The sequence below is a fragment of the Ictidomys tridecemlineatus genome, chromosome 3 (genome assembly GCF_052094955.1).
Source record: "Ictidomys tridecemlineatus isolate mIctTri1 chromosome 3, mIctTri1.hap1, whole genome shotgun sequence".
NCBI classification, from domain to species: Eukaryota; Metazoa; Chordata; class Mammalia; order Rodentia; family Sciuridae; genus Ictidomys; species Ictidomys tridecemlineatus.
The window spans coordinates 49,006,715-49,024,357 of NC_135479.1; the positions used below are offsets into that span (position 1 = coordinate 49,006,715).

General features: G+C 44.7%; 1 protein-coding gene across 2 annotated transcripts in view; it reads left to right on the forward strand.

Moving 5' to 3' along the window:
• Aipl1 (AIP like 1 HSP90 co-chaperone) overlaps window positions 1-17,262 on the forward strand; it is a 43,977-nt gene extending 26,715 nt beyond the window's left edge. The window contains exon 6 of one of the 2 annotated variants that reach the window (XM_078042710.1): window positions 15,245-17,262. In XM_078042710.1, coding sequence (XP_077898836.1) covers window positions 15,245-15,300 — 56 coding nt within the window. In that variant the 3' untranslated portion in view covers window positions 15,301-17,262. Of the gene's footprint in view, window positions 1-4,528; window positions 4,845-15,244 lie in introns of those variants that run through there. The other variant, XM_078042709.1, reaches the window with a different exon arrangement.
• The last annotated feature ends 381 nt before the right edge of the window (window positions 17,263-17,643 follow it).

Sequence of the window (17,643 nt, forward strand, 5' to 3'; positions counted from 1 at the left end):
CCTTTTTAGGAGGTGCCCCTTAACCCAGGGCTTTTTTTTTTTTTTTTTTTTTTTTTTAAATGCTCAGTTGTTCACTCTTTTCTCCACCAGACAAGTTCCAGTTTGCAGGGACCCATCTTTTGCTCATCCTCCTATCACCAAGCCCTTTGAAAAGTGTCTCCGGGGACTTAGTAAATATTGCTGCAGTGAATGAGCAAGTGACGGGAAAGGGCCTCTCCCCTCAGAAGCCCTCCAGCATTTCCAAGAAGAGAGCAGCTGCGCATATCTTAGCAGCCACGGTGGCGGCCACTCCGCGCGACGCCTGTACCATCTGCCACTTTGTACCTTGCTCTGTGGTTGCTGGTGACCAGGCCCGCAGCCTCTTCCCATGCCCGTCAGCTTCCAGATGATCGTGATCTCACTTCATTTTTAAATCTCCTGCCCTCACCCAGTGTCCTGCACCTAGTAGGTGCACTGTGAGTAGTTGAGAGGTCAATAATGGCCCACTGAATGAGCTTGGGAAATTTGTTGACCCTATGGCTTAAGACCAGATGCCCTGGGTAGATTCTTCAGTGGTCATTTTCCTTGTGATTCATGATTGTTTTATTTTGAGGTTGGTTTTCCAAAGGTCTGCTTCTCCCTGGGCTTGCAGAGAGGTCTTTGAACCAGGCTGATCAAATGCTGGGCAGCTGTGTGAGAAGAAAACTCACAGCTCAGGGGAGAAAGAAGCCGGAGCCAGGCAAAGCTGGAGCCCTGGAAACCAGGAAAAAAAAAAAAACCCTCAAGAATGCAACAGTAACAATGCCATCCTGCTGACAGACAGGCACAGAGACAGGCTGCGCCCACAGCCCAGGGCCAGGTGTTCTGCAGCCCCGCTGTCCTAAAACCTCCCTTTCTTTCCATGCCACCGTCTGTGTCCTGCCAATTCCTTCCTCCAGTGGCAGCCTGATGGCAGAGGCCTGGGCTTTGAGGTCAGATAGGTCTGAGTTTTGCTACTGCTTGGTCTTCATCTCTCTTAGTTGCAGACCCTTCACCACCAAAACAGGAATAAGAATGCTTGACCCAGGAGGCTGCTTGGGTTAGGTGAGGTCATCCATAAAGAGTGATTATGTGACGTGGGTATTCTTTGCTGAAGGTAATGAGCTCCCCATCTCTGGAGGTACTCAAGGAGTGACCTCCATGACCTCTTACTGTACTTTTTATCCTGGATGGGGGGAGGAGTGCGGGACAGCAGAGTTAGTCTGGATGGGACCCAGTCTGTAACCACGGAGAGGAGGAGATGGTTTGATTTTGTCAAACATCGAACCGGGGACTCCATGTGTCAGTGTGCTGCCTGGCAATTAAAATCGGGAGAGTTTAATCTGAAGAGAGTTCCAGCTCTGTTGTTTGCCCTTTTAATCTTGTCTGTTGCCATGGGAACGGCAAGTGATTGCAATCACCACTGTTTGTATTGTGAGCTTGCTCCCATCAATGAGGCTTTTGAAAAATAAGAAATAAAAATCTTGACTTCGGCATGCCACTCGTTACTATTCAGAGTAAGCCCCAGAGAGGTTCCGGCCCATGCTTCCTTCCCAGGGCGCTCATGGGCTCCTGTTTGGAAATTCCCACCAGCCCAGCCTTCAGCCCATTTTTCTTTCCGTGCGGCACCCGGAGCATCACTGTCCAGGGTGGATGCTGGGTGGGCTGGGGTCTAGGGCTCTGGCCCGGTGGGGAACTGGCCACCTTGTGTCCTTCACTATATGAGGGTGCTGTTTGAGCCCTTGCATGTCACACAAGTTATTATGTTAGTGACTCATCATCACGGCAGGGATCACATCACAGAGAGATGCTGTCCAGGGTCACCGTCCTTGCAAAGTGTTGGGGTGGGATAGCAGCGGGTCCATGGGCAGGTCTGAGGAGTGTATGGGACATGCAGCTCAGGAGGGCCTACGAGCACTCAGCAGCCCACCCGCCCGCCTCTGGCCCTCTCCGGACAGGCACTCAGGTCCAGAGGCGGCACAGCCTGGAGAGACATCACCCCAGCCTCCTTGGGGTGAACCCCAAATGCCTTGGCCTGCCTTTTCAGCCTACAGAATGGTTTATTGAGAGACTGTGAAAATACTGGCCTGATGCCCAGAGATAATTGATTATAGCATTTTTTTCCCCCCGTGGGCTTGAGAAAGACTCCAGAAAGGATTCGATCCCAACCCTGTGTGTAACAGCTGAGAATAAACTTCTGAGTGAGGAAGAGACTTGCCAGAGGTCACAGAATAAGAAGAGTGTGCTTTTGTGTAAATCCCGTCTCATTTGTGGGAGTGGCTCAGGGGGCTTCATTTCATAAACTTTACAGAATTAAAGCTACTTTTTATTCCAAGTACATACATGCCTCAGACCACTTTTCGTTGAGAAGCTACAGGTTGGCATAAAAATCTAAATTATGATTTTAAATTTTAGAAATCTGTACGGAGTGACTGGATAATCTCAAACTAGAGCCACAGGTGAGGAGAAGAGATGGGGCCTCATTGACTTCAAAATCAGCCTTGACCTCTAGGTCTGGTTCTAGCACCTTCTAGTCATGTGACTTGGAGGGGTCACTTTATCTCCCGGGTCCTGAGTATTCTCTTCTGTAAATGGGGAGGACGGAATGTGCTGTCTTATGCTTACCTCACATCATGCTGAAGTGTCACAGGTACACTTGGAAACAGTGAAGAATCATGTGCTATGGCTTTTATTAGAGTTAAGTCTTCTGACTCCAGACAGGCCTGGAATTCCTCTTGTAACTATCCACCTGATGAATCTAAGTTTCGACTTTTTTGTTTGGATAAAAATAATCCTCTTTTGATATTTTGACGTTGCATGATCTAAGATAGATTCCAGTCTCCTTCACATCCTTTAAAAAAAACCAGAACAGTGTCTTTTCTAGATGAAAATCTGCCCACATCATCTCTGTCTAAAATCCCTTCTGGACAGAGATAAAACTTCTTTCCAAGGCTAATGAGTTCTGCATTCTTTCCTGGTCTCATTTTGCATGTTCCTCTTTCAGAACAGCCTGATTTTGTGTGTGTGTGTGTGTGTGTTTTGAGACGGTCTTGCTATAGGCTCAGGTGATCCTCCTGTCTCTGTTCCCACATTCTGGGTCTACAGATGTGCCACCACGCCTGGCTCAAAGGAGCCTGTTCTTACAGATAAAGTTTTTGTTGAACATGGCCACACCCATCATCCACTTGGGGTCTATGACTGAGTTTGTAGCACAGCGGCAGAGCTCTGGTCACTGCAACAGAAAGCACATGTTCCATGGAGTGTAACATGGATGCAGTCTGGTCCTTTATAGAAAAGAGTTTGCCCCAGAGAATTGTCCTTTGCCAAACAGCAGCCACTTCACCTTAAAAGTTCTGCTGCTCACAGTTGATGCCTGACTGAGGCAGGGATCTGGAGATCCACCTTCTTGACTTGTCTCATGGTGGAGGTGACTCAGTGGGGCAGTTCATATTCCAACTGACATCTCTGTCTGCCTAGCTCCTTCCCTCTCCTCTTTGGCTTCCCTTGCTCCCCTCCTCTGAGCCCTCTTATGATAGATCACATGCAGCAGAACCCATGACTCGGGCTGTTTCTAAGTATCCTGACATTTTTTTTTTATGTGGTGCTGGATCCCAGGTCCTTCAGCATGCAAGACAAGCTCTGCCACTAAGCCTCTGGCTTTTTCAAAGTCACTACAATCTCCCCCCAACCCCCAATAATCTGGAAAACTGGTTGGAGCCCGGTGGTAAGGGAGTTGGGTTTATTCAGCATCCTCTTCCTCTTGGGCAGCTCCTGAAGCACCTCCTCAGTATTCCAAAATCTCCCAAGCACCACGGGTAAAATCAGTGCCTGGGTGGGTGCTCTGGAGAACTGGATTCTAGGAACCATTAAATGCCCCAGTGCTGGTTTTAAAGAGGACCTGGGGGACTGCAAACAGCATGCATGTCTTCAGCAATGAAATTTGAGAACTTCCCATAACTTTGCAGTTTCTGCAAAGTTTGAGGTTTTGACCTGATCTTGCCAACTGGATGGGTCCCTCTGCTCTGCATGTTCATGGTGGGCTGCGTGTGTCTCATGTCTCCCTCCAGGTGACAGGTGTGCAGTATGGGTGAGGTGGGCAGAGATAGATGTAGGAGATGCTTCAGCATCCTCAACTGGAAAACGAGAGGCCAGACTATAATCTGATGGCCCCCCAGCTCTGAAAGTTGCAGGTGCCCTTGGGTGGAACAGGAAAGGGGCTGAAGGTGCTCTGAGAGCCACGGGAAGTAGCCTCAAAGGTTGGAAGTGGGGGGGTGGACAGAGATGGCTGGCTTCAGCCATCTCCTTCCAGTGTAGCTTGGTACTCTCCTCTCTGCTCTCCTCAGAATTAAATGCACTCGGAGAAGGCCGGGGAGGCAGTCTGTTGTCAAAATGACCAAGTTCGCTTTGGGCATATTGAAGGAAAAAAAAAAAAAAGCTATTTCCTAGTGTCTAAATCTCATTAAAAAAGCAATTCTGCAATCAATTACAATGCAATTTAGCCACTAACTGTTTAATTATATATTAAAAAAAGGAGAAACCGAAGAAGCAGCTGAAGTGAGTTTATTCTTCCTGTCTTCATATTTACGAGCCAGGCTGAGAGAGGCCGTCTTTGGATGAACTCTTTGGAGCAGGATGAGCGGCCAGCTTGGCCCAATTACAGAACAAGTTCAACTTTCCAAGTCAATATATTACGTGAGCCTGAGGAGGTAACCGACTCCGAGTGGGCTGGAGTGGAAGAGATTCATTTTTTTCTACCAGAGCTCGGACTTTTCTTCTTCTGTCACGCACTATAAAAATTATATAATTCTATGTGGCTTTTATTAAAGGAACATTATTTCTATAAATTATTTTTTAATGCCGTGGAAGAATTTGCCTTCTGGAACCATCTCTGTAAAAGAATTGGGGGATGAAATAGAGATTTGAGCCTATTGAGAGAGCTGGAGAGATCAAGGCTTAGGAGAGAGGAAGGAGAAGCAGGTTGGCCACGGGCAAGTCGGCCTGCCCTCCTAAATGAGATGCGCAGGGAGGAGGGGGCGTCTGGAGAGACCTGGTGGGGATAGCTAATAGCAAAGGTGCCCTCCTGCCCTGTGCAACAGGGGGATTCTGTCTGTGGTCCTGTCCTGGTTTCTGTCCCTGGAGAAGAACATGACACACTGGTCCCACTCCTGGGTCCCTTTGGCTCCTTCCTTTTCAGGCTCATTCTGACCCACAGCTAGCCAGGCTCCTTGTCCCTGCTCTCTGACTGTGTCACTCCCAATATCGGTCCCAGTGGTCTCTGCTTCTTGTCGGGGTATCAGACACAGAGGGCTCAAACATCTGGATCTTTGGAAATCTACTTCGAGGGAAGTAGATTTCTCTTTTCTTAGCCCATTTGGAGTCAAGAGGGACAGAGATATGACTGTTGAGGGTGTCTTTTTTGGCATTATGTGGCAGAAGGTCCTTGGCAGACACAGGGTTTGCAGAGGATAAATGACTGGCATCAACAAGTCCTCTTGTTTTTAAAATGGCCTGGCTTCATGTTGCACAGAGGCTGGGAGTTGCATTAAATCCATGCAGGGAAAGGATGCATTTCAGCCATGGCATGGCCCCAGTCAGGTGCCCAGGAAGCTCTGGCTATGGGTTATGTTCATAGAACTCTGCAAACACGAGAAACACAGAGTTTTACATCGAGGAAACTCTGCTCCTCGTCCTCAGGCTGAGTTTCCACCGTGGCCCTGGTGTGAGCGCTGATTCTGGCTACAGGCTGAGGACTTCCAGCTGTAGACTGAGTTCTGACCCCATTTCTACACTGAGCGTTGGCTTTGGCCCAAGACTTGAGTCCCAAGTGCTAGTCCCAGACTGAGCTCAGATCTTTGTATGGTCGGTGCCATGATCTAGCCGGCAGCCGAGCTCAGCCACTTCATCTCAGAAGCACAAGCCATGTCAGAGGGAAGGTCCCAAAGAACATGTCCCAGAGCCCAAAGTCTCTGCCGGGGGAGAATAGATGGTGGATGCTCCCCAGATCATAAGTGAAGCTCCTGAAAATGTATGAAGGAAGCCCAGGAGAGGATGAGGTGCTATCTTTAGGAAGGAAGCCAATAATAATAATAATAATAATAATAAATGATGAGGTGGCTGGTACACATATGGTGAGTGTGGAAGGCACTTATCTCACAGAACTCTCACAGACAACACTGTCAAGATCACATTTTATTTTCTTCATTTTTACAGAAGGGTCCAGTGACTCAATCAATCCCTTCCACAGTGGCCCAGTCCAGACTCAAACCTTTGTGACTTCCTATGAAACACCTTTAACCTTGTCCTACATGCCAAGAACGAGATGGTATAGATGCACCAGGAGAAGATGATTTGGATTGCTGGTGCCCACGTGGGGTAGGTTACAGAGGAAGAGGCTGGAGGCAAGGAGGCCAGTGAGGCTGCTGCTTCAGGGTTCAGTCCCTGGAGACACAGGAGTGTCTCCTCGACAAGAGGGCAAGCAGCTAGCATCCCTAACTCTCCCTGTGGGAACTTGTCCCAGGATATGGATGTGTCAAGTGGAAAAGGGTAGGAGACCCCAGAGGGAGGTAGATCCTCAGCCCCTGCCCAGCCCCGGTGCATCTGCTGGGCCAGGCTTGATCACTTAGCTTGCTCTCTCTCTAATTCCCAGTCAGCCTGGCTCTGGGCCACTCGGCACAGACAGAACACATAATTATGTATTGATTTCCTTCCAAAGATGCATGGCCTCGAGTGAACTCGACACTTTTGTGGCCCTGCATAAACACAATCAGGAATAAGAGGGTTCGATTGGGGGGGTGGGGGAGTCAGAGGAGCCTGACTTTTGGGTGAGGAGGGGAGGACCTGTCACAGTGCGGCAGTGAGCACTGCCATGGTTGGGGTATTGTGGAGGTTAGCTCTAAAACGTGGTGTAGGATGGACATCCCCAGGGCACGATGGCCTTTTGGGGATGCAGGAGCATCTGGAGGCCGGGGGGTGCTGGGCTGGCGATGTGGACGGGTCACAATTACCCACTCTTGGTGTTATTCAGTGGTCAAGCCAGTGGAGATTCTGCTTTTCCGCCTGTCCCCCTATCCATCCCTCCTCCACCCAGGCAATCTTCTACGAATTCCCCCAGGTGATGAAGTTTCATGGTGCTTTGCCAGATGGCATATTCTCCCACTTCTCCAGTCCTCCAGGGACTGTCTGAAATACAGGCCAAGCACTCTTACCTCAAAATTATATTAAGGAGTTTAATTAACAGAAATGACTCCACAACCCATAGATCACATTCTCAGCGCGTGTGCCACAGGCAGACACAGGCAGGGCCTCTGCCGGCTCTCTTTTGCCCCTGGGGACCCAATCACATCATCCCTCGTCCATCAGATCAAGTGGCGACCTTCTCTCATTCCTCAAGTAAAATTTGGGGAGGGAATCACAGCTCCCCAAAACTAAATCTTGAGTTATTTCCCTGCCTAGGATCATCAGTGCACGAAGGCACTAAATTTGTTTCTCTTTAAATCCCCCAAGAAGCTAGTTCCCCAGGGTTAGCTCTAAAACGTGGTGTAGGATGGACAAATTCCAGCCTGGCCATCTGCATGGGGTCTGCCAGCCTCCTGGGGGAGTGTGGGCTGCCTGGCTTGCTTTCTCCCGAAGGGGTCATATCACCGAATCCTTCCTGATTCGGATGTGGGTGGAAAAGAGAGACTTCACTTCACGGAGCTGCTGGGATCCCATCTGCTTCTTTTATTGGCCCCTCCTGAGCATTTCCTCCACACTATTCTGTCTTCTCCCCAGAACATCACTGTGGTTCTCATTGAGTGGGGCTTGGTCTCTGATCATGCATTGGAGACTTTTCCACAGTGTGCATTTCTGGTTCATGGTTCTGTTACAATAATTCCCAGGCTGATCATTCTCAACTGTCACCCGCTAGGAACCACCTTCAACTTCAGAGTGCACTTTTGGTTGGACCAAAGATAGGAGTATCTAGTAATCCTGCAGTGTTTTCAACAAATTATCCCTTGTCCTGATGGACTGCAAATGTCCAGCCAGACATTATCTATCTATCTGCAAATGTCCAGCCAGACATTATCTATCTATCTGTCTATCTGTCTATTTATTTTATTGACTTAAAAAATGACAGTGGAATGCATTACAATTCTTATTACACCTATACAGCACAATTTTTCATATCTCTGGTTGTATATAAAGTATATTGACACCAATTCGTGTCTTCATACATGGACTTTGGATAATGATGTCTGTCACATTCCACCATCCTTGCTAATCCCCTGCCTCCTCCCTTTCCTTTCCACTTCTCTGGCCTATCTAGAGTTCATCTATTCCTCCCATGCTCCCCCTCCCTACCTCACTATGAGTCAGCCTCCTTATATCAGAGAAAACATTCGGCACTTGTTTTTTGGGGATTGGCTAACTTCACTTAGCATTATCTTCTCCAACGCCATCCATTTACCCGCAAATGCCATGATTTTATTGCTCTTTTATTGCTGAGTAAAATTCCATTGTGTATATATATGCCACATTTTAAAAATTCATTCATCCACTGAAGGGCATCTAGGATGGCTCCACAGTTTAGCTATTGTGAATTGTCCAGCCAGACATTTTTATAGCTACAGAACTTGTTCACATTTATCTGAATCCAGAACAAAAGAACTTTGGGGCCAAGTCTTAGTCTACAATAAGTAGACTTAGGGATACAACTATGGTATAAATCAAGGGAGCTTTATATTTTGTTTTGTCCTGAACATCACTAAAAGTTGCTCACCATTTTGGAAATTATTACTGACGACAATGATGTTCATAATATCTGAGTCACCAGAATAACCCTTCTGTGTCACTCTGCATGTGTTGCCCTTCATATCAATACAGAGGGCTATCTCATGACATCTTCTAGTGCAATTATGCCCATGCATTTACATATTGGAATGCAAATTGTTTTTTTATAAAATGTTTCTCTTTTATATTTCCTTTATGTTTAGTGAATTATTTTGAGTTTTTAAACTTTTGAATGTAGTTTGGATCTATTTTCTACACTTTCATTTAAGGATTTTCAAGGGCGCTGTGGTAGATTTGTAAATGGACACAAAATCCTGCCCTCTCAGTATAAACATCTGTTTGCAATATTACCACAATATGACACACATACGGCTTTCAAGACCTTAAAGCCCCTGGTTTCATCCTCTTGGACTAACATCTTTTTAATTCGTTCTTTTAGTTACACATGACAGTAGAATGTATTTTGACATATTGAAAATACATGGAGTATAACTTCCCATTATTGTGGTTGTATATGATGTGGAGTTCCACTGTTGTACATTCATATATGAACATAGGAAGTTATGTCGGATTCATTCCATTGTCTCTCCCATTCCCATCTCCCCTCCCTTCCCTTTATTCTCCTTTGTCTAATCCAATGAACTTCTATCCGTTACTTATTGTGTGTTAGCAATTGCATATCAGAGAGAACATTTTTTTTGGGGGTTGGCTTATCTCACTTAGCATGATAGTCTCCAGTTCCATCCATTTACTGGCAAATGCCATAATTTCATTTTTCTTTATGGCTGAGTAGTATTCCATTGTGTACACATACCACATTTTCTTTATCCATTCATCTATTAAAGGGCACCTTGGGTGGTTCCATAGCTTAGCTATTATGAATTGAGCTGCTATAAACATTGATGTGGTTGTGTCACTATAGTATGCTGATTTTACGTCCTTTGGGTATAGATTGAGGAGTAGGGTAACTAGGTCAAGTGGTGGTTCCATCCCAAGTTTTCTGAGGAATCTCCATACTGCTTTCCAGAGTGGTTGCACCAGTTTGCAGTTCTACCAGCAATGTATGAGTGTACCTTTTCCCCCACATCTTTGCCAACATTTATTGTTTCTTGTATTCTTGATAACTGTCATTCTGACTGAAATGAAAGGAAATCTCAGTGTGATTTTTTTTTTTGGGGGGGTGTTACTGGGGATTGAACTCAGGGGCACTTGACCACTGAGCCACACCCGCAAGAGCCTGGCTCTTTTAGCCCAGCCAAGCTTTTAGCTTACACAGGTGAACAAGGGAACCCAGAAGAGCAACATCCAGCCAACTCAGAGAAACTAGAAAATGATAAATTATTGTTCTTTAAGCCACTACATTTTTGAGTGGTTTGTTATATAATAATTAACGAATGTGGGAACTTTGCAAAAATGTTTAGTTAAAAAAAAGGCGGGGGGGTGTGGCTCAGAGGTAGAGCGCCTGCCTCCCACGTGGGAGGCACTGGGTTCAATCCTCATCACCACATAAAAATAAATAAAAATATTGTGTCCATCTACAACTAAAAAAATACTTAAAAAATGCTTGAAATGCAAATTGTTTCATTATAAAATGTTTCTCTTTTATATTTCCTTTATGTTTAGTGGATAATTTTGAGTTTTAAACTTTTGAATGTAGGTTGATAATCACTGGCCAAATCCAATCCCTATGTACGGGGCACCTGCTGTATGCTGGATTGGCTATCATGATTCACATGGCAGAGACTGGCAGACCTGGTTTATAAGGCTGGAGTTTGGGCCCAAGGCAGGAAGATGAAACCCAGTTGTCAGAAATAACAGGCATGGAAGGAGCTGGGCTTTGTCATTGTAAGTGGGACGTGAGGTCAAAGTTTTATCATCAGCACAGCAGGAGGATCTCAGGGCTGAGGGTTGGGGTGAGACTGGATTGCATTTAATCAGACCAAACGGATCTGAGTCTGGAGGACTTGAGCTGATGAGCTAGGCGTGGAGTAAAACTTTATTTGCTTTATTATCAAAGCCTCCTGACAATACAGTTACTTTTTTTTTTAAAGAGAGAGTGAGAGAGGAGAGAGAGAGAGAGAGAGAGAGAGAGAGAGAGAGAGAGAGAGAGAGAGAGAGAGAATTTTTTAATATTTATTTTTTAGTTCTCGGTGGACACAACATCTTTGTTGGTATGTGGTGCTGAGGATCGAACCCGGGCCACACGCATGCCAGGCGAGCGCGCTACCGCTTGAGCCACATCCCCAGCCCCACAATACAGTTACTTTGTTATGAAATTTATAATAAAGCAACACTAAACCCCTAACTGAGGGTAAATCAGTTCAGTGAAGTCCCGGTTTTCTCCATGATAACTACTTTTATTATTTTCAAAGAATATACGAATGTAATTTATAAAATAAAAAAAACACCTTAGACTCATTTCCACCTCTGATGACGAGAGGATGGTTTGTATCAGTATATTTCTCCTACAGAGAACAATTTCGAATCTTGGACAAAATGTAGAAAACAATTATTTGAAGATCCTGCAGAGTGTCTCAAGGTGGACAGACACAGTGGAAGGGGCCCCACTGCTGAGAGACAGGACCCGCGCTGGGTGACAGGTACAGGGGTTTGGCTTTGCCCTGCGGTGTGGTGTGGGCTGACTGGGCCTTGGGGGAGGGCCTCAGCCTCCTTAGCTTAGAGTTCAAGGCCTCCAGAGTAGACAGAGGTGGGAGGTGTGAAGGTTAAGAGCTGCAGGTGTCACGGAGGGGCCACCAAATCAGCATATAACCCCCCCTCAAATCCCTGGTTGTGCAGGGGAGAGACCAGGGTTCCTGGGTGTAGAGAAGTCAATGGAAACTAACCTAGGTACTGGCATTAGCTGACAAAGTCTTTAAAAAAGAAGATATCAAGACTCACATGGAGTTGATCCCAATGATAAGCAGATGGGAAGAAGATGATTAAAAATAAGAACCACATGGAAATTCTAGAATCGAGAAGTAAAATGTAAGAAATGAAAAATTTACTAATGGGCTGCAGAGCAAATTGGAGACTGCCAAAGAGGCGAGTGAGATTGAAGATGGATCAGAAGAAAAATTCTGCCATTTGTAGAGGAAAAAAGGTTAATCAAAATACAACTGAACACCATCTTAGTGACTGTGAGTCCATGTCAGGAAGTCTGTCGGAGGTGTGATTCGAGTGAGCACTAGAGAAAGACAGGAAGAAAACTGGGCAGAGAAAACAGAAAAAAAAGAAGACATCCTCAATTTCTCTCAATTTTGCAAAACAAACAAACAAACTTACAGATGCAAGAAGTTCAGCTCCAACCCCTGGCTAAGTAAATACAAAGCAAGCTGTACCTATGCATGCCATGATCAAACTACCAGAAAACAAAGCAAAGGGAAATTGAGGGCAGAGATAATGCAGCGGAGCAAGGATATAAATAACTTCTCATTAAAAACCACGGGAATCAGGAGACAACGGAATGACATCTTTAAGGCCCTGGAAGGAAAGAGAGAAACTCCGTATCCAGTGAAAAATATCCTTTTCCTATCCAAATGAAGGCACTTATCAAGACATTTTCGGATACAGAAAAGCTGAGCAGCCATGCAAGGCTTGAAGGGGAAGGGAAACACACACTGGGATAGGAAAGAAGAAAGGAAAAGCACTGTCTCTCATCTGGTGAAAGGAGAGTAAGTATAAAAGAAAAAACAATAGATGGTTCTTTTCTTTTCCTTGAAAGACAAACGACTGCTTCTGAGAAGGAGGATCGTATTGTACTCTAGCATTGAGTTTAGCAGAAGGTATAGCATGGAGGTTTATGATGTTTGAATATGAAAAATAAATGACCACAACTGCACAGAGGACAGGGTGGGTCAGTGGAGTCACATGGTTGCAGGTTCTTAACTGAAACATCACCACGCTGGGACCCCAGGCTCCCTGATGTCATAGGAATGATGGGGGCTGGCACAGAACAAGGAGACACAGGGAACAAGGGAGCCCTTGTAGCAGGGCCTCAGGTTGGGATCAAGGTGGTCCTTGGGCATTGCTAGACTTTTGGGGTCACTAAGATTAATAAGGCATCCTCGCAGGAATCATATGACCCTGGAGAGAAGGTGCAGCTCCTGACCTTTTGAGGGAAGCTTTGAAATGATGATCATCTTCTCCCCTCCTTACATCTTTTACAGATAAAGAAACTGAAGTTCAGAGTGGTGAATTATTTTTCTGTAAAAGGTCATCTTTGAGCCTGGGTCTTCCGGGGGGGGGGGTGTGTGTGTCCTGAACCCATGCTTTCTTCCCCATACCTGCTCACCTAAACTCTACTCCAGGGTCTTTAGGGGATGGAGTCGGTTCCCTAGGCACTTTGAGATATTCCATGGAGCTTCAAAAGTGAGATTGCAAGACTGTTCATCTCTTATTGCTTCAGGCTGCAAAGAAAGACTGCGTTACCTTCTACGGAAGGGAGAGCGATCCTGGGACTTCTGATAGAGCTAAGTACCCAGGATGATGCTTTTATCTTGTTTCCATCAGCATAACTGCTTGGAACATGAATCCAGCTTCTCCCTGGCACCTTATCACTAATGGGATCGGTCCTTTTAGCAGGGTGTGGGAAACTGCCTTGTGCACGCTGAGCAGGGATGGTAAGTGGCTGCAGCTGGGTTCCGCTCAGCCAGCTGCCCCGCCTGTCTGCAGCAAGAGGCTTTCTCGTACTCAGGAGGGGAGAATCCTGCATGGCATCTTCATTCTGAGACAGGCATTTCCCCAGCCTGCTCCACTGCCCAGAGGTGAGGAGAGGGCAGCAGCTCACAAGCTGGACCCTCTCTGTGCCCTCTGCAGCCCTTGGTGGGGGCTGTGGCTCCCGCCTGGAAACCCTGACTAGGGAAGGGGGTTCTAATTTAAAGGCTCCACTGGGTTGTTACTTCCTTTCTTCTGGAAGCTTCTCTACCCTATATATCTCATATGAAATATGGATATTTTTTCCTGTTATAAATAAATCAGAAGCATCTTTATGATTTTGCTTCTGAAATCATTTGGTCACAAAGAATTAATTGAATTTATCATTGGTCAGCATGTCTTAGACATCCTGAAGAATACTCAGGAATTCCTTCAAGGGGACATAAGCTAGTCTAGATGCTGTTTGCAAAAGGAAGGATGTTTTTACACATTCTAGATTTCTCCATTCGGGAAGCAAATGAGAATTGTTCTATTTTGGAAAATTGAAACATTTTATCAAGTTCTATGTTGAAGTTTTCTTTTCATGTACTGGAACTAATCCTTTCCTTCAGGCCTGAAGTATTTCATGGGCCCTAGGCATCCTATCACATCATGGATAAACAGGATCTTGAATGCAAATGATGGAAATTGATCTCAATTCTTCCACTTGTTACCCGGGGCTGGGCCCTGGCCCTTTCTGAGCCTTGGTTTCCCTCTGTGGGTCAATAAGGAGCAGAATGCTGCAGACTCTGCATCCTGCATTCAGAGATGTCCCTTTCTGGAATAGACTAAGTGGCAGGTATGGCCAAATGCAGGTGATCATAGACCTTTGATCTATGGCAGCTGGTGGTGGAATCCAAGGCAGGCACCGGGGCCTCACTGCTGAGCAACAGGTGCTTTCGTGGTTCAATGACTCAGGCACAAGTGGCATTTGTGAGTGGGCTCTGGCCACAGGTACGACTTCCTGCCTGTGACGTTGGCTCCTCCTTCTGCCTGCCTCCTGGAGTGCAGCCGGAGTCACAGCTTCTGCCAGCTCCGCCTAGTGGAGAGGCTGTTCCAGGGGCCGTGCTTTGGCTGCTTCCTAGGTCCTGACCCACCCCCAGCCCAGGCGTGTGGGAAGGAGCTGGATCGGTGGCCAAGTGCTGGGAGTATCCCAGAGCTAGGGCGTCAGAGCCGGAGCTTCCTTCAATTCCTCCCAGGGTCTGTGGGGTTTACAGAGTACAGGCCCACTCCTTAGCCCCTCGCTGTGGACTCTCCATCTCATCTCTACCCGTCTTCTTCAGCCATGCCTAACTTCTCACCAGTTCTCTCGACATTTGCTTTCCTGTTCCCATAATTTCCTTGATACCGTTTCTTCTTGCTTCATTTTTTCGGGTATGGGGCTTTGAGAATGCCTCCTCTTCTGGGAAGACTTTCCCTCTCTCTGCCCACATAGTATCTTGCTCAGTCCTCTGTCCCTACCTTATGTCCTGTCTTGTTGTAAACCTTGAAGCAACCCTTTCTGCCATGTTGTGACACAGCCAAGGGAACCCTCACCAGAAGCCAAACAGATGGGGCCACTTGACTTAGGACTTTCAGTCTCCAAAAATGTGAGTCAAATAAACCCTTTTTTCTTTATAAAGTATCTAGAATCAGGCATTCTGTTGTAGCAACACAAGATTGACTAATACACCTGCTTTTTCTGCCTTAGAAGCGGTCTCTAGTATCCTTTTGGGTAGCAGATAATTGAATACAGCTGAAACAGCTGCTGCTGTTTAAAAGTTTTTCCTCTTTTTTTTTTTTTCAGGCCATGCAGCTGAACTATACTTCCCAGCCTCCCTTCAAGTTGGATTGACTTTATGATGGATTGTTTTAACCATTGAAAAATGTGTGTAGAAGTTTTGTGTACACTTTGTGAGTTAAGACTCCTACCCTTTGAAAAAAAACCTAGAGTATTGAGGTATGATTTACACACAATGAAATATACCCTTTTGAAGTGCACAGGTTAATATATAACACCACTACCACAAGCAAAGTATAGCACATTTCTACTACCACCCTAAAGGGTTTTCTCACCCTCCCACCCCCAGTGGTTGCCTGGGTGTGGGAGGAAATCCTGTGAATTCTAGGATTTCAGATGCGTGGAATCAAACAGTACAAAGTTGTCTGTGCTGGCTACTTTTGCTTTACATAATGTTTTGGAATTCATCTCTGTTCTGTGTACCCATAATTTGTTTCTTTTTTAGGCTGAGTAATCTTTGGCTGTATGAATGTGCCACGATTTGTTTATCCATTCACTGGTGGTAGACGTTTGGTTTGTAGTTCTTCTCTATTATGGATAAGTCTACGCACGTTTGTACCCAGTTTCAATGTTGAACCTATATTTTTAATTCTCTAGGTTACATAGCTAGTAGCAGAACTACAGGGTTATTTAAGTGCATGTTTAACTATAAGAAAATGTGGAACTATTTTCCATAGTGGTTGTACCAGTCTATAACCAGCATATAGGAGTTACCCAAACTCCACACCCTCAACGACACTTCATAAGTCTTTGCCTGTTAAGTCAGTCTATTAAATTCTAGCCCTACTGTGTGTGTGTGTCATGGTATCTCTTTGTGATTTAATTTGCATATTTATTTGATGAAATCCTTTGATGTATTTATTGGCCATTTGTATATTCTCTTTTGTCAATGTCTTAAAATTTTTTTCTCCATTGTAATTTTTTTTTTGGTCTTTTTTACTTAGAGTTTTTTGATTTCTTTGTGTACCCTGGATGCAAGTGTTTTTTTCAGATATATAATTAACAGGCCCATCTAAATTTTTTTTTTTTTTATTTTTGCTCCAAGGTCATGGGGCCAAAACTTTAAAAAAAGAATAGATATATCCTTTACACCTCCCTTTCCCTCTTCCTTGATTGCAAGCAGATGACAAGAAAGCCCTAGGGCATAGAAAAACCATAAGATGAAAGAAGTCTCAGACCTAAATGACTACATGAAGGAGAGTCACTGAGTAGGACTTGGATTGAGACCATGAAGCAGAAATGAATACTTATTATCTTGGAACCATTCACATTTTGTGGGTCTATTTGTTATGGCAGCTTAGCCTTCCCTAAAACTTACTAATTATCCAGGTATACAAATATTGTGTTTTGCCTAGTAATCTCCAATGAGGTTCTGACACTGATTGAAGGAATGTCACCATTCAACACTCTTCCTGAGTCCCTAAGATTCCTCATTTACCTTTTCTGATAAGGCCAGACAGGGAATTCTAAGGGAGGTCGGTGCACATCTTTATAGAAACGTTACGGTGTCATATATAAGTAGCACCAGGTTGGGCTAGGAGGAATCAGCCCTGTGATTCACTTGTCTACCCAAAGTGGAGAGGCCTTCAGCCAACCTGTTATTCTTACCTTTTTCCATTCCTGCATTTTTATAAATTTTGCCTGTAGCCTATGAGGTCCCCACTGGTTTTTATCTCTGGGGATTGTCTTCTCACTCACTCTTCAGTGTTATTGTGTTTCTGAGATTCTGGGATTGATTCTTACTTCATCAATTTGTTACTCTAATGGGCATCATCATTATGTATAATGATGTGCGTCTCTATAATCTTTTATAACTTATTTTATTTTAGTTTGTTTTTATTAACTTTAAATTGTTTTAGTTATTTGTTGAATAGAAACACAATAATATTTATAATCTATGTAAAGCATAAAATACTGATTAATTTTATTTGCTAATTTTTTCTTTTATGATTACTGCCTTCTCTGCTCTAATAAATATTTGTCCATGCCAAATTGCAGAGAGGTTATTTTATGGCTTTTTTTTTCCTGGAAGCTTTTTGGTTCTAGCACTATGTTTAGATTTGTGACTTATCTTTCATTTTTGTATATGAAGTGGGAATTGAGATTTTTCCCCCCATATGAATATCCAGTTGTTAACACCATTTGCAAAAATATTTTTTTCCTCTGTTGAATTGGCTTGATTAAAAATTAATTGACCTTACACATGGGTCTAGTTTTTGGACTACATAATCTTCTCTATTCACCTGTTTGCCTATTCTTATATCAAAACTAAAGAGACTTGATTACTGTTGAGTTATGGAGAGACTTGGCATTAGTAGTTTCCATTCTCCAACTTTGTTCTTCTTTTTCAATACTGTTTTGGTTAATCTGGCTGACTTGCATTTCCACATATATTTCAGAATTGA